General features: G+C 40.2%; 1 protein-coding gene across 1 annotated transcript in view; it reads left to right on the top strand.

Annotated features, from left to right (window-relative positions):
* The window catches only part of LOC141106395 (membrane-spanning 4-domains subfamily A member 8-like), a 116,738-nt gene that overhangs the window by 32,911 nt on the left and 61,533 nt on the right, over positions 1-22,294 (top strand). Inside the window, exons 4-5 of the mRNA XM_073597149.1 lie at positions 2,883-2,939; positions 5,751-5,918. Of these exons, the coding sequence (XP_073453250.1) occupies positions 2,883-2,939; positions 5,751-5,918 (225 nt within the window). The remainder of the gene's footprint in view (positions 1-2,882; positions 2,940-5,750; positions 5,919-22,294) is intronic.

The raw sequence follows: 22,294 nt of genomic DNA, 5'->3' as shown, positions 1-22,294 counted from the left end.
ATATAAATAGATATAATAGGAAAAGCCTCATTGCGCAGTACAGTTGATAATGAGCGTTTTATTCCAAATAATATAAGAGGGACCCCATGCCCTTTTTTTTTTAATTTTGGCGCGGGGTTCCCCTTAAAGCGGGGGTCCACCTATCTATCGTTTTTTTTTTTTTTTTGGAGTTCATTCACAAACTTTTCTTCTCATGATTATCTACTCACATGTTCTGTGTAACCTGTGTCCGATTTCGTTGTAAAGAATAACTTATAAAATTCACTGAAGGCGGTTTCCATCTTCATTGTGGGCATTTGAAGCCCACAAGCATGTATTTCCTGGATGCGGTGAATGCTGTGCTCCCAGCATTCACCGAGATGTTGTGATGACGCTGTTGCACAATGCATGCTGGGAAGCCTGAGACTAGCTCCCAGGGGACTGTGGGAGGTCTGGGAGAGGCTAGAAACACGTCTACTCCCATGGGAGGAAAACCAGGAAGTGCTAAGAAGATTAGAAAAAAAAAGGTAATTACGGCGATTTAAATTTTTTTGCACAGCATGTCAGCATCTAGGCAAGGAAGAGAATGCATAGAGATAATGTTCAAAATTTGGGTGGAACCCCGCTTTAATATCCATACTAGACCTGAAGGGCCTGGTATGGAATTTGGGGGGACCCCCACACATTTTTATTTTTTTTTATTTTGGTTTGGGGTTCCCCTTAATATTCATACCAGACCAAAAGGGCCTGGTAATGCACTGTGGGGGAATCCCAGGCCGTTTTTTTCAATGACTTTTATGTGTATTGCAGAGACCCGGCAATTCATTATAGCCGCGAGTACTTTTAAATTTTTTTTTCCTTTAGAAATGTCATTTTGCTCTCGGACTGTTGTAAACATGGGAAACATGCTCTACTTTACAGGCATACTATAAACACCCCCCAGGTACGAAATTTAAAGGAATATTTCACTTTTATTGTTTCACTTTAGGCATTATTAAAATCACTGCTCCCGAAAAAACGGCAGTTTTTAAAACTTTTTTTTGCATTGATACATGTCCCCTGGGGGCAGGACTCGGGTCCCCAAACACTTTTTATGACAATAGCTTGCATATTAACCTTTAAAATTAGCACTTTTGATTTCTCCCATAGACATTTAAAGGGTGGTCCACGGCTTTTGAATATGCCGCGAACACCCCAAATAGTTCGCTATTCGGCAAACGGGCGAACAGCCAATGTTCGAGGCAAACTCATGTTCGATCCGAACAGACAGCCCATCCCTACTGGTGACCCCACAATAGAGATAAAACTTTTCTGCCAAAGGCAATTTAAAAAGACACGCGGCCATTCACTAAAATTAGAAGAGACAAGGTTTAACCTTAAACTGCGTAGAGTGTTCTTTACTGTAAGAGCGGTAAGGATGTGGAATTCTCTTCCACAGGCAGTGGTTTCAGCAGGGAGCATCAATAATTTCAAACAATTATTAGATAGGCACCTGAACGACCACAACATACAGGGATATACAATATAATACTGACATATAATCACACACATAGGTTGGACTTGATGAACTTGTGTCTTTTTTCAACCTCACCAACTATGTAACTATGTAAGATTAATTTCTGTACCATCTAGTGGCCAAAATGCAGCATAGTTTTCTGGTTGAGGTATTTCAGAAAACTATTAATTTTTTTTTAAAGTTTTTTATACAAATATGTAAATGCTATACAGAGCTTCACTATAAGGTAAAAATAAAAAATAATTAGTAATCAACATATATATTCAAAAGAGAGATTGATATCCCAGTGAAACCAGTCCATATGTGTATAACATCTATTAGTAAAAAAAATTAAAAAATAAAATAAAAAAAGTTAATTTATCACATTGTATAAAATAATCCACCGCTGTGCTTATCCGTCCTAACTGAGATCAATACTTGTGTATCCTTCACCAGCCAAATTGCCTGCTCACCTCACAGATGAGTAAAAAACTCATATAATGGTCACTCCTTTCCTCTCCTCCACAATCTCTCTCCTCCACGCCACAACAGCTGATCCTCCTACACTCTCCAAACAGTATGCGCACGCTGACAGCTTCGCAGAGATTAAATCGAGGCAATTTCTCCTCAGCTCCGCTTCTCTCTCAAATCGATCGTTCACATGTAATAATAAACGCAATCTCCATAGTGCTTTCTGCTTATTACTTTATTAAAAACAGCCCCTAAAATTAAGCACACTTACAGGATCCAAGGATAAAAACAACAGAAGAATAAACGTTCACTTGTTCACCACTACCATGGATTCACGGTGACTGTGTGACGTCACGGGCTCGGCTCCTCCCCTCTATACGCGTGGCGCCCTCCAATCAGTCTGATGAAGCCCAATCATTTTTTTTCTTTTACTAATAGATGTTATACACATATGGACTGGTTTCACTGGTATATCAATCACTCTTTTGAATATAAGTTGACTAATTCATTAATTTAAAAAAAAAAAAATATATAAATATGTAAATGCTATAGAGCGCTTCAATATAAGGATACAACTGTTAAATTGGTGTGGTAAATCACTGTGAGTGTCATAGCAGCTGTAGGTTTTTTTTTTTTTTCATATGTACCGGTATATATTTTTTTCATATTAATTTTGATATCTATATAGTTTTATGCACATTGCACTTTAGATTTTTTGCCGCTGATTGTCACTATACACTTTATATCAGATTTCAGAAAACTAGCCTGCATTTTGGCCACTAAATGGTGCTAACAATACAAGAATTTCTCTGAAAAAACTGTGACATCTTGTTCAGTTTGCACAAATCCTTCTGAAATTTGTGCAAGTAATGTTTTAGAATGATGTGCAGTTGTGTTCTTACTTATTATTTATGTTTTTTAATTTTTTTTATTGCAGTACATCATTGCCGGATCTCTGACACTTGCAGCTCAGACAAAACCCAACATCTGCTTGGTGGGTTTTTGTTTTCATTTTCTACGTAGCAAAGTAACATTGCGATAAGATGTGTATAAATGTTTTCCAAAGATTAAAAAAATGATTATTTAGCTGGGCTAGACTGATTGAATAGCAGTACTTACAGTCAATGTCAAGCAGCAACTGCAAAAGCAAAAAAAGCAGCTCCTGACTGTTCATGTAGCGCTACCCTCGAAGGAGCTGCTTTAGATTAGACAGGCTCTTTACCCAACAGTGCAGAGGCAGCCAGGCACACAACAACAACAGTCCATTCACTCCGGATCAGTAATCAGTCTTAGAGTATTTCTAGCAGGGGACACTTTTAGCTTAGCAGCTGTAGCACTATGTATAGGCAGACAGGAACTGTCCACGGTTCACAGCTGGGGACCATGAAGTAGTATAAGCACAGGTAAAGGCACACTGGAACAGTCATACTGATTCATAGTCCCCAGCCGTGAACCGTGGAGTACAGGCAAAGGCACACTGGAACAGTCCACGGGTCACGGCTGAGGCCATGAAGTAGCAGGAGCACATACGTACTTCCCAACTTTTTGAGATGGGAATGAGGGACACCTATTAGCAAAATGATGTAGGTATAGGACATGTCCCCATAAAGGAGAATTATACAAAAAATTATTGGTTAAACACATAAGGGCTTTTTTTTTCCACTGCTATTTCTTTATTCTGGCTTTCGAAATTTACAGATGCAGTAGTTTAGAAATTGAATGAAAGGTTTAGCACTGGGAAACACTTTTATACAACTATATAGATTAGACCAAAATGAGGGACAAATAAGGAGGAAAGAGGGACAGAGGGACTTTGTTCCAAATCAGGAACAGTTGGGAGCTATGAGCACAGGTAAAGGCTTTACGCACTAGATCCTAGTACATAGACAGTCCATAGATGCAACCTCTTACAAAGTGATTCAGCATTCAGCCTATAGGGCTCCAGGGGCATGTACCCCCTCTCCTCTCATAGATCCAACCCCACGGGGGGGAGGGGGGAGAGAACAATCTCCTTAGGGCTTCAGACTATTTACCAGCAACCTAGATCCATCTGGGCACACCTCCCCAGATATTGGCTAGGCCCTGCTGAATATTCAGACTGGACATTTCAATCCTCCAACCCTAAGCTCTAGAAACTTCTCCTAGAGGCAGGGGGAAGTAATCAAACTCTCAGTCTGTGAAGTTCTGAGCAGACCATACCAAACAATCACTGCTCCTGTGATTACAGTGGAAGCCAAGACTCAATTTACCTAGCAGCCTAACTAGGAGGGTGCTACATTAGCCCTATAGTCACTAGTGTAGCACCTCTTAGCTAGTGTGCTAGATTAGTGTACATAGTTGTTAGCCAGGCCAATTTACCTACACTGAGAGCCAGGCCTGAGTTGAATCTTCATCAGGGCTGAATGACTCAGAGAGGCTGGATAATTCATCATGCAGCCCCTATGGTAACTCTGCCTGCACTCTGGAACCTTGGAAAAGCTTCCAGAAGTGGATGAGGGAACCTAGAAGCAACTGCTTGTAGTATTGATGAGGGCCCCAGGCAATCCAAGTGGGCTGGAAGGGGGCGGGCACCTCTTTAATACTCCTGGGTAATGCCAGCAAGGGGCAGTTGGGTGGAGTGCTGAGGAGGCTGTAGGTAGCCCTTGAGGACACCCCCTATTTTGGGGGGGGAGGGGACTCGAGCCTGGGGTTCAGGTGCTGGAGGGATTCTCTACAACACATGGAGGAATCTTTCCTGGAGGCATGGGAGCAAGTGTGAGGACAGCAGGAGCAGGTCATCACGCCCAGGAGTTCTCCAGGAGAAGTCAGCTGGGTGGGCTGGTGAGTGAACAGTCTGGGAAGACTGTGGAGAAGTAGCCAGGAGGGCTAGTGAGAGAAGCAGCTGCAACCAGGTGGGTTGGCAGTGCCTGAAGAGCTGGCACTGGGATTAGTGCCTCCAGTAATTGGCTCAAATGACTGTTCAGCTATTCAGACAGCCACAGGTGTTGCAGTTGTCTGAATATAGCAGCCAGCAAGGGAAATCTCTCCATGTACGCAGTTTGGGGTGAAAGGAGAAATCTATGCATGTTTGGCTAGCTTAAATCCATCAGGTTGTACCGACAAATAAAATTTCACTTGGGGGGGGGGGTGATGTTTTGTAACTGATTTAAAGTGATATTAAACTCAGAAGCAAAAATCTATTATATTGCAGCTTACCACTTCTTAGATGTGATGGCTGCATTAGTTATCTTTTTTAAGCTTTATTTCTTTCAATTTCCCATGGTGATCTAGCCAGTTATTCTATTGTTTTTTTTTTCAACAGAACAAGCACCCTGATGTAGCAGTTAAAGGAGTGGTGCAAACTGTAGCCCTTCAGCTGTTGTGGAACTACATGCCCCATGAGGCATTGCAAGACTGCCAGTTACAAGCATGACTCCCAGAGGCATAATAGGACTTGTAGTTCTGAAATGGCTGGAGGGCCACAGGGTGTGATCAACTTTTATTTATTTATATAAAATCTTTATCCTAAAAGGAACAAAAACTGAAAATGCTGCTGTCCAAAGGTGCCCCCTGTTCTCCTTCATCCAGGAGTGGGGGCACTCTAATACAGGGGGTGTGTTACTGGGTAGATCACCAGGTGAAAACAGAGTGAAAAAAAAGCATTACAAAAGAAATGCAGCCACCAAACCTAATAAATGATAAGCTGCAATATACTGTATTACATTTTTGTTTTTTTATACCGCTTTAACACTTTGCTATGTTATAAATAAGGGTGTTTATGGTATTGTTGTATCATTGGTTTATTCTTCCTGTTTTTACTTTACAGATCAAAGGCTCTCTGTCCCTGAACATCATTAGCTCCATTTTCAGCATGATAGCTGTGATTCTAAATATTATCGATTTGGCAATGCTGAAGCCATTCCTTTACCCTCTGTTTTACTATGGGTGCTTTTATGATGACAATGAAGATCTGAGTCTATGCAAACAGAATCTTGTAAGTGTTATTCTGATCATTATATAAATAGAATATAAAGTTTTGTATATATGTTTAATTTCTTTAATACATTAATTACTAAAAATATGTATACTGATTCAAATAATATTATATGCTATACTACCAAAATGGACAAGGTTGGATATAATACAAATAATATAAAATCGTAATGTTAAAGCACTTAACAGCCTATTTAAATGACAAGTACTTTGGAAGGAAGTTTATACTATGTGCCCAGGAGACAAACGCAGACCATAAGAAGCATGGAGTAATGATAGCACTCCGAAACTCTTTCTTTTCAGTTACACCATGTAGATCCTGATCCTCAGGGTCAATATATCATTCTCTCATCTTCTTTCAATAAACCCCCTAGCCAGAATGTTCATTCGGGAGGGGGAGATGACGTGAGGCGTCTGCTGGGAGGGGAGGAGCTGTCTGTGTGTCAGTGAATCGGCGTCTCGGCGGCTCCGTCAGCTGGATGAGCAGCCACGAGGACGGGGGCAGCTAAGAGTTCGATCTCCAGCATCTGATGGGAGCCCCGACCCTAGTTGAGAACCGGGTCGCAGCGGCACGGCGCTGGTAGGGAGTCGGCTGTGCCCTCCCCGGGAGACGCCTGCGGGCTTCTCTCTGCCCCCCCGTCTCTCCCTCTGAACCTGATGGTGGCGGCGGGAGGGGGAGGTTCCGGCTGACCCGCTCCACTCACCCCACCTCTCTGATCGAGCACCCCATAAGCTTATAGAGCTCCAAAGGTAATTCCCACAAAGGAAAGTAAAGTAGCAAACAGCAGGAACGCCTCTCTCCAAATCAAGCTACACAGATGGCTGTAAACTGGTAAGAGATATGCCTTCTCCACGGATTCCAGAGGTAAGAAAACACTAGGAATTGCTGCCTGAAAAGTAAGAAATATTGCCAGAGTGGAACTTTAAGGTATGACAGTAGCTGAACAGCACGAAAGGTGATACTGCATTTTACTTGAAATAGAGGTGTTGATTCACTTATTGTTGAAAGATTGGGAACTGACCTCTACACCTGATGCATTTATTACTCTAGTTGCTATATACCATAGGGAAGTCAAATTATTTTGACACTTTACAAATACACTGTGAACTATGTTGATTCCGCTGGCAGCTAAAATCTGCGGTAAACTGAAGGCATAACAGCACTGATGAAAATCGTGTTTCAGGTATATATAATAGGGGAGAATACCAAGTCACCATCTTGACTGAGATACCTTAATACACCTGAGTCATACGGCAATATCTTTCCATGATAATCCCAAAGTAATAACTTAAGAAAATCCCAAAGTGGTAATTCCTGGACTATATAGAAGGGTTAATATAAATTGGAGTAAAGCGCTCACGGATCCGTGGTTAGTCCTTTGGTATATTGGACACTCATTAGGATATTGGTATGTGGTGCTAAGGTAATCACCTGGATATAAGAATAAGTCCCAAGTTATGTTTGCTTGTTTAAAGGGGATCCTGCGATATTGATGCTATGGTGGGATAAATATAAGAGGACCCAGGATACCGACCACAAATACCAACATCCGGGCTGGTTGAGATCTCTCACATTCCTAGAATTGTTGCAGGATATTTAACACAATACGGGACATTTTAACTTTATCAAGGACATAACATTTAATCACATCATTTTTTTTTTATTTTTTTTTTTGAGACGGATTTTCACTATTTTTCTTCTGTCCTTCTGCAGTTAGGCGGAACAGTAGCTACATATTACAAGTATAAGGATAAATGTGTTTAGCATAAACCCCTTAATAAGTGGTATAACACCACGAAACACCTGCATAAGAGAGGCAGCACACGTCTCATCTGGTATTATTTTTCTTCTTCTGTTATTAGATATAGAAAACAGGCTATTTAGTCTGTTTCTACCCAAATAAAGTTTGGTTGCTAAAGTAGCTGGGGCCTGGAGGAGGAAAACACAAACCCGGAAAAGACATTTACAAGCCTAATAATAAGAAGGGAAAGGAAAAGGGGAAAGAAAAGGAAGACAGAGGGGGGAAGGGAAAGAGGGAAAATCTTGTCCTAGCACAGGATCACTGAAGATTTGTCCTATTGACAGTCCAAGTGTTTAAATCTCACCTATAGAGCTTCCTGAGATAAATAATGAGCAGAAACACAACCAAAGCAGGGAAAGGGGGTCCACCGAAGACACCAAAGGACAATCTCCCCGGCAGTATAAGTGGGAGCACAATTAAACAATACTTAGCCACCGGGGGGAGCCCGGGGGGCGCGCACCAAGAAGCTCAAACATCTACTGCGCTTGACAAGAGGAAGAAAGGCCAGAATGAAAAGAGGGATCAGACTCCCAATCAATCAAGAGAGTTATCATTAATTGAAAACCCACATGAGACATCCAGAATGACGGAACCCAGACAGGACCTAGAACTCCCCTCAAAAAATGAAATGGCGGAGATGTTTAAAGCACTTGAAGAATCGATTAAAACTGAAATAAGTATGCTGAGGACAGACCTAGGAAACCTCTTGGCCAGAGTTGAAAGGGCAGAGGACATAATGGACCAACAAGAGCGGGAGATCTCTGACTTAAAAAATCAAATTAAAACAACGCAACAAAATCAGATAAAAATCTGCTACAGAATTGAGGACCAGGAGAATAGAAGTCGCAAAAAAAGAGGGGAGGACCTGAGGAAAATAGTAGCAGACATCTTCTCCCCACTTTTGGAGTTGAGAGGAGAGGACTTTCCAAAAATCGAACGGGTGCATCGAATAGGTAGACTAGATACTAGCCGATCAGAAAGAAGACGCAATATAATTGTCAGGTTTGGATTTTATACAGATAAAGAGAAAATATGGATAAAATTGAGGAGGCAAACCCCACTTCAATATGAAGAGGCTAATATTCAAGTTTTTGCAGACTTGGCCAAGGACACATTATTGAGAAGACGCCTGCTGAAACCCCTCCTAGAACAAATGATAACCCAGAACATAAAGTACTCATGGGGATTCCTGGCCTGCCTAATAGGCAGCAAAGATGGTAGAATGGCTAGGCTAAGATTCCCTGACGAGTTGGAAGATTTCTGTGGGAAATTAGGTTTGCAGGTGCCCGCGACGTTAGATTGGTCCAACGAAAGATGGTTAGACCTAGGGATAGGGGTGGTGTGAGTGGAGGGGGAGTGTTGGAGGAGGGCGGGCGGGATTGAGAAAAATCTATACAAAAGAAAGAGTAAAGCCAGATTGTAATGAGGAGCTGACTATAACATCCCGCCGCCGAGACAGTGACGACCGAATAGCAGGCACGTTGACAGCTCCACCTTAAAGGGGTTGTAAAGGTAAAAATTTTTTCACCTTAATGCATTCTATGCATTAAGGTGAAAAAACTTTTGACAGTACCGCCGCCCCCAGCCCCCCCGTTTTACTTACCTGACGCCTCGAATCTTCGCTCCTCGTCCTCGTCAGCTTCATTGCAGCTCAGCCTGGTCGCTGATTGGCTGCAGTGGATGGATTGAAAGCAGCGCAGCCATTGGCTCGCGCTGCTGTCAATCACATCCGATGACGCGGCGCGCCGGGGGGCGGGGCCGAGTGATACAGCGAGCGGCTATAGCCGCCGGCTGTATCACGGGAGCGCGCCCGCAAGCACTCACCACCGTGCGAGGGAGCTCGCATGAAGGTGGTAAATGCTTGCGGGGAGGAGCTGAAACAGCCGCCGAGGGACCCCAGAAGACCAGGTTTGGGGCCACTCTGTGCAGAACGAGCTGCACAGTGAAGGTAAGTATAACATGTTTGTTATTTTAAAAAAAAAAAAAAAACATCTTTACAACCCCTTTAAGAGGTGGAGACCAAGTGGCGGATCACGATATACGAGATCCACTTTGGTCTAAGGGTCTAGAGATGACCAGAAAGGGGGAAGGGGGGTGGATTAGGGGGAGAGGGAGGGATGGTAGGGAAGGGGGGTGGAATAAGGGTATCTCTCCAAGGTCTAAGATAGAATGGGGTGAAATGGAGGTAGTAAAATGACACCAAATACAATAAAATGTATAACGTATAACGTCAAAGGTCTAAATATGGCCAACAAAAGAAGAAGTATTTTCAATGAGCTTACACTGCTTGGACCAGAGGTGGTGTTCCTCCAGGAAACACATATTTCACATCAATCAAGACTGAGATTATTCTCGGGGGAATACCCGATCTGGTACCAAGGAGATACTATCTCAAGTAGAACACGGGGTGTGGCCATCGGATTTGCAAAAAGTACTAGGTTTGTGCTGGAAGAGAGACTAGTTGACACAGAAGGTAGATACATATTCCTAAGAGGCAGACTATATGAAAAAGAATATACATTGGCTAACATTTATGCGCCAAATAAGAACCCGATAGAATACGTAGCAAAAATTTTGGAGAAATTAACGAAGTTTAGACAAGGGCATTTGATATTAATGGGGGATTTTAACTATTGCATGGATCCGGGACTAGATAGTACGGCTCGGGCACAGGTGAGGAATAGTGTTCAATTATGTAACATTAAGCAAAAGCTCGCCAGCCTTCAGCTGGTGGATATATGGAGAGTGCAAAACCCAAGGGGAAGGGATTACACTGTTTAGTAGGAATGGGTGGAAGGCGCGTGATCAGACGCTTACTAGGCATGTGCATTTCGTTTCGTTCCGAATCGAAATTCGGACAAATTTTTCATTATTCGGAAATTCGGATGCATCCGAATTTCCGAATGACAAAAGTAAAGAATTTAAACGAATCCGAAAAAAAAACGAACGAATTCGAATCGAATTCGAAAACATATTCGAATCGAATTCGAAAACATATTCGAATCGAATTCGAAAACAAATTCGAATCGAATTCGAAAACATAATCAAATTAAAAAAAAATAGAAAACGTTTTTCTAAAAAAAACAATAAGGTAGAATATAAAATAATAAAGCAATAGAATATGTATATATATATATATATGTTTTTTTATGCTTTTCTTTTCTATTATTTTATATTCTATAATAGTATTTTCAATTCAAATTCAAATTTATTCTATACGAAATTCGAATTTCGGAACATGGCTTCTGAAGTTTGAATTTCGTATAGAATGAATTTGAATAGAAATGATTAGAACAGAAAATAATAGAAAAGTATAGACTATAAAAACAATAGAACAGAATAGAAGAAAATATATATATTATATTTTCTTCTATTCTGTTCTATTGTTTTTCTAGTCTATTCTTTTCTATTATTTTCTATTCTATTCTAATCTTTTACATTCAAATTTGATTTCGGTCTATATGAAATTCGAATTTTGGAAGATGTTATATATATATATATATATATATATATATATATATATATATATATATATATATATAATTTTCTATTCTGTTTCATTGTTTTTCTATGCTATTCTTTTCTATTCTATTCTAAACTTTTCTATTCGAATTTAAATTCATTCTATACGAAATTCGAATTTTGGAAGATGGCTAGACAAACAATAGAACAGAACAGAATAAAATATAATATATATAATTTATTCTATTCTGTTCTATTGTTTTTCTAGTCTTTTCTCTTCTACTCTATTCTAATCTTTTCTATTCAAATTCGAATTCATATTATAAGAAATTCAAATTTCGGAAGATGGTTTTATATATATATATATATAATATATGTGTGTGTATATGTATAATATATATATATATATATATATATGTATAATATATATATATATATATATATATATATATATATATATATATATATAAAACCATCTTCCAAAATTTGAATTTCTTATAAAATGAATTCGAATTTGAATAGAAAAGATTAGAACAGAGTAGAAGAGAAAAGACTAGAAAAACAATAGAACAGAATACAAAAAATTATATATATTATATTTTATTCTGTTCTATTGTTTGTCTAGTCTATTATTTTCTATTCTAATCTTTTCTATTCAAATTCGAATTCATTCTATACGAAATTCCACTTTCAGAAGCCATCTTCCGAAATTCGAATTTCGTATAGAATGAATTCAAATTCGAATAGAAAAGTTTAGAATAGAATAGAAAAGAATAGCATAGAAAAACAATGAAACAGAATAGAAGAAAATATAATATATAATATATATATGTATATTATATTTTCTTCTATTCTGTTCTATTGTTTTTCTAGTCTATTTTTTTCTATTATTTTCTGTTCTAATTCGAATTCATTCTATAAGAAATTCAAACTTCAGAAGCCATGTTCCGAAATTCGAATTTCGTATAGAATGAATTTGAATTGAAAAGACTATTATAGAATATAAAATAATAGAAAAGAAAAGCATAAAAAAACAATAGAAGAGAATAATACAAAAAAATGACCGTATTTATCGGCGTATAACACGCACCCCAAGTTTAGGAGGGAATTTTAAGGAAAAAAAAACTTTTAGGAGGGAAGTTTAAGGGAAAAAAACTTACATTTAAATGCCCATCATTGCAGCCTTCTCAGTGCAGCCTTGCCCCAGTGCAGCCATGTCAGTGCAGCCTTGTCAGTGCAGCCTTCCCAGTGTCCATTGCAGCCTTATCCCAGGGCAGCCTTGCCCCAGTGCAGCCTTGCCCCAGTGCAGCCTTGCAGCTCGCAGTTTGAAAATCCTGTGATCCCCTGCGATCCTGAGCTTCAAAATCGCCGACCGCGATTTGAAAATGGTGCCGCCGGTGCCAAAATACACAGAGCCGGTCCTCGGCTCTTCTCGGCGGCTCTCGTTCACTTTCGGCTCCACTTGTAGTCCCGCCCGGGATGGGCGTGACTGTGAGCGGAGCTATCTGATCCGAGTGTACTCGGCTAGGTTCGGGCGGCACTCGAGTGAAGCCGAAAGTGGCCGAGAAGAGCCGAGGACCGGCTCTGTGTATTTCGGCGCCATTTTCAAATCGCGGTCGGCGATTTTGAAGATCTGTCAGCTCAGGATCGCAAGGGATCGGCGTATAACACGCACCCATGATTTTCCCCTGATTTTAAGGGGAAAAAAGTGCGTGTTATATGCCGATAAATACGGTATACATATTTATATATATATTTTTTATTTTTATTTTTTTTCTATGCTGGTCTATTGTTTTTCTATTCTTTTCTATTCTTTTCTATTTTATTCTAATCTTTTCTATTTGAATGCAAAATCATTCTATACGAAATTTGAATTTCCGAAAATGGTTATACAGAAACAGAATGAAATAGAATGAAATCGAATTCTAATAGAAAAGACTAGAACAGAAAAACAATAGAACAGAATAGAAAAAAAAAAAAAAAAAATATATATATATATATATATATATATATATATATATATATATATATATATATATATACACATATACACACACATCTTCCGAAATTGGAATTTGGTACAGAATGAATTCAAATAGAAAAGATTAGAATAGAACAGAAAATAATATAAAAGAATAGCATAGAAAAACAATAGAACAGAATAGAAAAAAATATAAAATATTCTATTCTAATCTTTTCTATTCGAATTCATTCTGTACCAAATTCCAATTTCGGAAGATGGTTTTATTTATTTTTATATATATATAAAATATTTCTTTCTATTCTGTTCTCTTGTTTTTCTATTCTATTCTTTTCTATTAGAATTTGATTTCATTCTATTTCTATATAACTATTTTCTGAAATTCGAATTTTGTATAGAATGAATTTGAATTCAAATAGAAAAGATCAGAATATAATAGAAAATAATAGAAAAACAATAGAACAGAATAGAAAAAATATTTTTTATATATATATATATATATATATATATATATATATATATATATATATATATATATATATATATATATATAACCATCTTCCAAAATTCGAATTTCGTATAAAATTAATTTGAATAGAAAAGATTAAAATAGAGTAGAAAGAATAGACTAGAAAAACAATAGAACAGAATAGAATAAGATATAATATATATATATTATATTTTATTCTGTTCTGTTCTATTGTTTTTCTAGTCTATTCTTTTCTATTCAAATTCAAATTCATTCTATACGAAATTCGAATTTCAGAAGCCATCTTCCGAAATTCGAATTTCGTATAGAATGAATTCAAATTCGAATAGAAATGTTTAGAATAGAATAAAAAAGAATAGCATAGAAAAAAATATATATATTATATTTTATTCTCTTCTGTTCTATTGTTTTTCTAGTCTATTCTATTTCTATTCTAATCTTTTCTATTCAAATTCGAATTCATTCTATACGAAATTCTAATTTTAGAAGCCATCTTCCGAAATTCGAATTTCGCATAGAATTAATTCAAATTCGAATAGAAAAGTTTAGAATAGAATAGAAAAGAATAGCATAGAAAAACAATGGAACAGAATAGAAAAAAAATATAATATATATATTTAACCATCTTCCAAAATTGGAATTTGGTACAGAATGAATTTGAATTCAAATAGAAAAGCTTAGAATACAATAAATTATATTTTTTTTTCTATTCTGATCTATTGTTTTTCTATGCTATTCTTTTATACTTTCTATTCTATCCTAATCTTTTCTATTGGAATTCGATTTCATTCTATACGAATTTCAAATTTCGCAAAATGGTTATATATAGTTTACTTTTTCAAATTCAGTTATTGTTTTTTTCGAATTTGATAGTTTTTTTCGAATGTGGTAGAAATTTTTCGAATTTGACAGTTTTTTTCGAATGTGGTAGAATTTTTTCGAATTTGACAGTTTTTTTCGAATGTGGTAGAATTTTTTCGAATTTGATAGTTTTTTCAAATGTAGTAAGAATTTTTTCGAATTTGACAGTTTTTTTCGAATGTGGTAGAAATTTTTCGAATTTGACAGTTTTTTTCGAATGTGGTAGAATTTTTTCGAATTTGACAGTTTTTTTCGAATGTGGTAGAATTTTTTCGAATTTGATAGTTTTTTCAAATGTAGTAAGAATTTTTTCGAATTTGACAGTTTTTTTCGAATGTGGTAGAATTTTTTCGAATTTGATAGTTTTTTCAAATGTAGTAAGAATTTTTTCGAATTTGATAGTTTTTTTCGAATGTGGTAGAAATTTTTCGAATTTGACAGTTTTTTTCGAATGTGGTAGAATTTTTTCGAATTTGATAGTTTTTTTTCGAATGTGGTGGAATTTTTTCGAATTTGATAGTTTTTTCCGAATGTGGTAGAATTTTTTCGAATTTGACAGTTTTTTTCGAATGTGGTAGAATTTTTTCGAATTTGATAGTTTTTTTCGAATGTGGTGGAATTTTTTCAAATTTGACAGTTTTTTTCGAATGTGTTAGAATTTTTTCGAATTTGATAGTTTTTTTCGAATACGGTCGAATTTTTTCGAATGCGGTCGAATTTTTTCGAATGCGGTCGAATTTTTTCGAATTCGAATACGAAACGAAACGAATTCCCAAAACTAATGTAATGAATGCAACGAATTTAACTAAACGAATTAAGTTAAATAACGAATCGAAACGAAACTAAACTAAACAAATTTTTTCATCCTGCACATGTCTAACGCTTACATCAAGAAATGTATGGTTTATTTATGTAAAAGAATACAGACATATAGTCATATAGATATAAAATCATACAAATACTACATAATATTATAAAAAAAAAAAAAAGGAAAAACAGGTAACAAAATAAGTACTAGGAAGTTAAAATTGGGGTGTGCCCATATTGAGGCAGGTATTTAAGAAAGGCTGACGCGTTTCGAGGAAAACCTCTTCATCAGAGCCAGGAGAACTGGAGCACAGTCTGTATGGGCCGGTAGGCCGACATGTGTACATGGGGAGAGGTGGTATTGCTAGTAGGAGGATGTGTCCTGTGATGGACAATTGATTATTCCAAGTTCCATACCTAGGTGTTCTATGGATGTAAATAGATTGTGTTTTCTTTTTGCGGTGCTGTTAGGCTGTCAGATGTGCCTGTCTCAGGAGAAGTGTGTAAACACAGCTGCAGACTGTAGAGATCCTTTGGAGTGGAGAGCCGAGTGATCCTGGCAGCAGAAGGGGGGGGAGGAGGAGGGAGGAGGTGTCCTTGAGGCAGCTGATGCCTGGATAGAAAGCGTCTTGCTGCCTAGGGATAGGAAAGGTTCAATAGAATCAGTAAAGAGCTAAGGGACTACTTTATGAGTAATGACACGGGAGAAGTATCTGGGTCCACCTTGTGGCAGGCCCATAAAGTTTATATCAGGGGGGTATTAATCGAGATAGGGGCAAGGAAGAAGAAAGAGAGAGGTGAGAAAACCTAAAAACTAATAGAGGAATTGGCCAACCTAGAACAGAAACACAAGGCACAAATAGGACAACCTAAAAGAGCCGAGCTAAAAACTCTAATGGAACAAGAAGTAAGAGCAAAATATAGAAAGATAATAGGAGACAGGTACCGCTGGGCCAATAAGCCAGGTAAGCTTTTAGCGAATATAGTGCAAAAGCGGAAAGCAAGGAATTTTATAGAAAAAATCCAGACCAAAGAGGGCCATATTAAGTACTCTTCTAAAGAAGTAGCGGAGGTTTTCAAAAACTACTACCAGGAGCTATACTCAGTACATAAACAGGACACCATGTTTAAAAATACTAGTGAGAGAATAAAAAATTATTTAGGGAGGGCAAGACTACCTAAGATCCCAGAAGTCGAAAGAGAGTACATGGAAGCCCCAATTACCGAAGAAGAAATAAGAAAAGCAATAGCAGGTATGGCATCCGGGAAAAGTCCTGGCCCGGACGGATTTACATTAACCTATTATAGGAAATTTAAAGAAATATTGATTCCTAGGTTGTGCCAGTATTTCAATGGGTTGGGAGAGGACTATGACATGAGCCAGGAGGCCTTAAAGGCTTCGATTACGGTTATTCTGAAGGAGGGAAAAGAAATAACACTTTGCTCAAATTACCGTCCTATCTCCCTTCTCAATATTGATACAAAACTCTACGCTAAAATACTGGCCGAGAGGTTAAAGGGATCATTGAATGCCCTGGTCAATCCAGACCAGGTGGGTTTTATTACTAAAAGGGAAGGGAAGGACAATGGGGTCAGGACATTACTCCTGTTTAGGGATGAGCCGAACACCCCGGTTCGGTTCGCACCAGAACCTGCGAACGGACCGAAAGTTCGCACGAACGTTAGAACCCCATTGACGTCTATGGGACTCGAACTTTCGAAATCAAAAGTGCTCACTTTAAAGGCTAATTTGCATGGTATTGTCCTGAAAAGGGTTTGGGGACCCGGGTCCTACCCCAGGGGACATGTATCAATGCAAAAAAAACTTTTAAAATCGGCCGTTTTTTCGGGAGCAGTGATTTTAATGATGCTTAAAGTAAAAAAAAAAAAAAGTGAAATATTCCTTTAAATATCGTACCTGGGGGGTGTCTATAGTATGCCTGTAAAGTGGTGCGTGTTTCCCGTGTTTAGAACAGTCCCTGCACCAAATGTCATTTTTAAAGGAAAAAATCTCATTTAAAACTGCTTGCGGGTTTAATGTCATGTCGGGTCATGGCAATATGGATGAAAATCAGTGAGACAAACGGTACCCCCCAGTCCATTACCAGGCCCTTTGGGTCTTGTATGGATATTAAGGGGAACCCCGCACCCAAATTAAAATAAGGAAAGGTGTGGGGCCACCAGGCCCTATATACTCTGAACAGCAGTATACAGGCGGTGCAAACAAGACAGGGACTGTAGGTTTGTTGTTAAGTAGAATCTGTTTGTCATTTTGAACGGGTAAATTTTTAACGTGTTTAGCTCCAGCCAAAATATCTTTTTTAAGCTTTTTGGAAAACATAGGGAAGGGTTATCACCCCTGTGACATTTGTTTTGCTGTCTTTCCTCCTCTTTAGAAGATTTCACCTCACTTTTTGTCCCAATGACAAATGTTTTTTGAGAATTTGGGGTTTTTTGTGGAACAAGGATTGGAAAGCATCAGTGGAAAGGAGAAATGTTTTTCCCATATTAACTCTTACAGGAGAGAATTTCCCTTCCTAGGGGTAGATTTCATCTCACTTCCTGTTGTCTCCTTCCGTTTGCAAGTAGGAGTCGTTTGTAAGTTAGATGTTTGAAAGTAGGGGCCTGACCTATATACTCAGCAGAAATTTGGGCCTTAGGTGTTGTTGTGGCCACAACAACGTAAGCCCTCACAGGGCCCTGCTGTGAAATATTAGATAAAGAATTGTAATTACATGCCCCTGTTGAACAGGGGCAGAAAAACTGGGCCTTTGGTGGTGGTGGTGGTGGTGCTGGTGCCACAACACTGTAAGTCCTCACTCGCTCTTGGTGGGTGCAGAAATGGGCCCTGCTGTGAAATATTAGATCAAGAATTGTAATTACATGCCCCCGTTGAACAGGGGCAGAAAAATTGGGCCTTTGGTGGTGGTGCTGGTGCCACAACACTGCAACCCCTCACAGACACTCTAGTTGGAACGCAGGAACGAGCCCTGCTGCAAAGTATTGCATCAAAAATTGTAATTACACGCCCCTGTGAAACAGGGGCAGAAACATTGGGCCTTAGGCACTGGTGGTGGCGCCCAGAACCAAAAATGTTCTTACAAGCTATCAGCGTGATGATTGAGGAGGAAGAGGATAATTACTCAGGGATAGTCACTCAGCATCAGCATAGGCAGTCTTTGAAGGGATCTGAGATTTCAAAAAAAATTATTCGGTTACATCAGCATCAGGTGCTTGGTAGCTGGTGGTGATCCAAGACTGATTCATTTTTATGAAGGTCAGTCGATCGACCGAGTCGGTGGACAGACGCACCCTGTGATCGGTTACCACGCCTCCAGCAGCACTGAATGTGCGTTCCGAAAGAACGCTGGATGCAGGACAGGCCAGTAGCTCAATTGCATACTGTGCAAGCTCTGGCCAGTGATCCATCCTCAAGACCCAGTAACCCAGAGGATTTTCGGTGGGAAAGGTGTCGAAGTCTGATCTTGCCCCTGGGTATTCCTGCACTATGTAAAACAGACGCTGGCGATGGTTGCTGGAACCGATCATACCTTGGGGCTGCGGACCAAAAAATTGTCTGAACGCATCGGTCAGACGGCCACCTTCTCCACCGCTCCTTCTTTGACTGACCGAAGCCTCAGCAACACGTTGTCCAGAAACAGGAGTTTGTAACCTCCCAGTCTCTGGGAACGCATTGCACAGACCTTTCTGCAAGGCCTCCCGAAGATGTTTCATCCTCTGCTCCCTCTGCGCTGGCAAGATAAGGTCCGCAACCTTACCCTTGTAATGTGGATCAAGGAGGGTTGCCAGCCAGTATTGGTCCTTCTCCTTGATACCACGAATACGAGGATCCTTAAGCAGGCTTTGCAGGATCAGGGAGGCCATGCAGCGTAGGTTTGCTGAGGCATTCGGTCCGGAGTCCTCTGGGTCACTAAGGATGACATGGTCTGCAACCACCTCCTCCCAGCCACGTACAAGTCCATGTGTTTCTTGGGACTGATCCCTTAAAGACTGCTGCTGATGCTGAGTGCCAGGCTCCACCTCCATACTGACACAATCTTCCTCCTCCTCCTCCTCCTCGTCCTCTTCCTGTGTGATCGGCGGGCATGCAGGAACACTGTCTGGATAAAGGGGGCCTTGAGAGCTAAGGAAGTCCTCCTCTTCCTGCCTCTGTTCTGCCTCAAGTGCCCTGTCCATTATTCCACGCAGCGTGTGCTCCAACAGGTGGACAAGGGGGACAGTGTCACTGATGCATGCACTGTCACTGCTCACCATCCTCGTGGCCTTCTCAAATGGTGACAGGACAGTGCATGCATCCCTGATCATGGCCCACTGGCGTGGGGAAAAAAAACAGGCTCCCCTGACCTTGTCCTGGTGCCATAGTCGCACAGGTACTCATTGATGGCCCTCTGCTGCATGTGCAGCTGCTGCAGCATGGCCAACGTTGAGTTCCACCTGGTGGGCATGTCACAGATTAGGCGGTTCTTGGGCAGGTTAAACTCCTTTTGGAGGTCCATCAGCCGAGCACTGGCATTATATGACCGGCAGAAATGCACACAGACTTTCCTGGCCTGCCTCAGGACATCCTGTAAGCCCGGGTACCTGCCCAAGAACCGCTGCACCACCAAGTTAAGGACGTGAGCCAAACAGGGCACATGGGTCATTTGTCCCTGTCGGAGGGCAGAGAGGAGGTTGGTGCCATTGTCGCAAACCACCATTCCTGCCTTAAGTTGGCGTGGCGTCAACCACCTCTGAACCTGCCCCTGCAGAGCTGACAGAACCTCTGCCCCAGTGTGGCTCCTGTCCCCCAAGCACACCAGCTCAAGCACTGCATGGCATCTTTTGGCCTGCGTACTTGCGTAGCCCCTTAAACGGCTACGGAGCACCGCTGGTTCCGAGGACAAAGCACAGGAAGAGGCCATGGAGGAAGAAGAAGAGGAGGGGGTGGAGGAGAGAGGTGTGTCACAATCATTAGCATTTTGGAGGCGTAGTGGCGGAACAACCTCCAACACTACTGCACCTTGTCCTGCATCCTTCCCAGCTGCCAGCAGAGTCACCCAATGCGCCGTGAAACTTAGGTAACGTCCCTGTCCATGCCTGCTGGACCATGAGTCAGCGGTAATATGCACCTTACCGCTGACCGCCCTGTCCAGCGAGGCATGGACATTGCCTTCCACATGCCGGTAGAGAGCTGGAATCGCCTTCCGTGAGAAAAAGTGGCGTTTGGGTACCTGCCACTGAGGAACCGCACATTCCACAAACTCACGGAAGGGGGCAGAGTCTACCAACTGAAAAGGCAGCAGTTGAAGTGCTAGCAATTTTGCCAAGCTAGCATTCAACCGCTGGGCATGTGGATGGCTGGGAGCAAACTTCTTTCGGCGGTGCAGCAGCTGGGGCAGGGAAATTTGCCTGGTACAATCTGACGTCGGTGTACCAAAAGCAGATTGCCCACAAGTACTTGGCTGTGACACACCTAATTCTACACCTTCATTCCTCTCAGTGCAGGTCTCAGAGAGGACTGAAGGTATAGTGGGGTTGGAAATCTCAGCTGATGAGGAGCAAGGAGAGGTCCTCTTTGTTCTTTGGTGTGGGTCTTTTAGATACGCTTGCCAACGAACTGCATGGCAGGTCAACATATGTCTGGTCAAGCATGTGGTACCCAAGCGGGAAATGTTTTGGCCACGTGAGATACACTTGAGACATATGTTGCAAATAGCAGCGGTGCGATCTGATGCACTCGTCTCAAAAAAGGCCCACACCAAAGAACTTTTTGAATAATGCGCAGAGACTGCAGCGCCCTGCACATGTGGAGCTTTGGGGTGTGATGCAGTCAATGTGCTGCCCTTATGATGTGCCACCTCCTCCTCCTCCTCCTCTCTCCTATCAGGCACCCACATTGAGTCAGTGACCTCATCATCCCCTCCCTCCTCATCACTGGAGCAAACCTGGCAGTATGCTGCAGCAGCGGGAGCATGACTGCCAGATTGCTGTCCTTCTTGGGCACCCCCTCTGTCCGTGCTCATGTTACTGCCTTCATCGAGCTCAGTATCATCATCAGAGCCTTCCAAACGCTGGGCATCCTCCTGGAGCATGTACCCAACACTGTGGTCAAACAGTTCGAGGGACTCCTCAGGAGGACATGGTGGGGCTAGGGAAGGAGTCACTGATGACATTGAGCCGAGGGAAGAGGCCGCTGCTTTGCCAGACAAAGTACCCTGGGCATGGATGAGAGAGGATGAGGAGGATGAGGACGGCTTGGTCATCCACTCGACCAAGTCTTCCGCATGTTGCGGCTCAACACGGCCAGCTGCCAAAAAAAAGGCCAAGCGTGTCCCACGGCCACGTGCTGATGAGGATGCACCGTCTCCACGACCAGCACTAGACACAGAGCCTGCTTGCCCTCTCTTATTGGCTTGTGATGGCCTTCCAGACATACTAATGGCCTGTAGCTGCACTAAGCTGGGATATATATATATATATATATATATACATATATATATATATATATATATATATATATATATATATATATATATATACATACATATATATATATATATATATATATATATATATATATATATATATATATATATATATATATATATATATATATATAAATATATATATATATATATATATATAAATATATATATAAATATATATATATATATATAAATATATATATATATATAAATATATATATATATATATATATATATATAAATATATAAATATATATATATATATATATATATATATATATATATATATATATATATATATATATATATATGTACTGATACTGCAGCTAGCAAAATCAACTGCCTGCCTGTAGTATGAGAACACCACCAACCTTCTACAGGTAGCTTTAGCTGAACACTGTGAGGTGGACGCACCCCACTAACTTGTAGGTTTAGCTGAACACTGTGAACAGGACGCACCCCACTAACTTGCAGGTTTAGCTGAACACT

Source organism: Aquarana catesbeiana, linkage group LG08 (assembly GCF_042186555.1).
Source record: "Aquarana catesbeiana isolate 2022-GZ linkage group LG08, ASM4218655v1, whole genome shotgun sequence".
NCBI lineage: Eukaryota > Metazoa > Chordata > Amphibia > Anura > Ranidae > Aquarana > Aquarana catesbeiana.
This window is presented reverse-complemented; position numbering and strand designations above follow the sequence as displayed.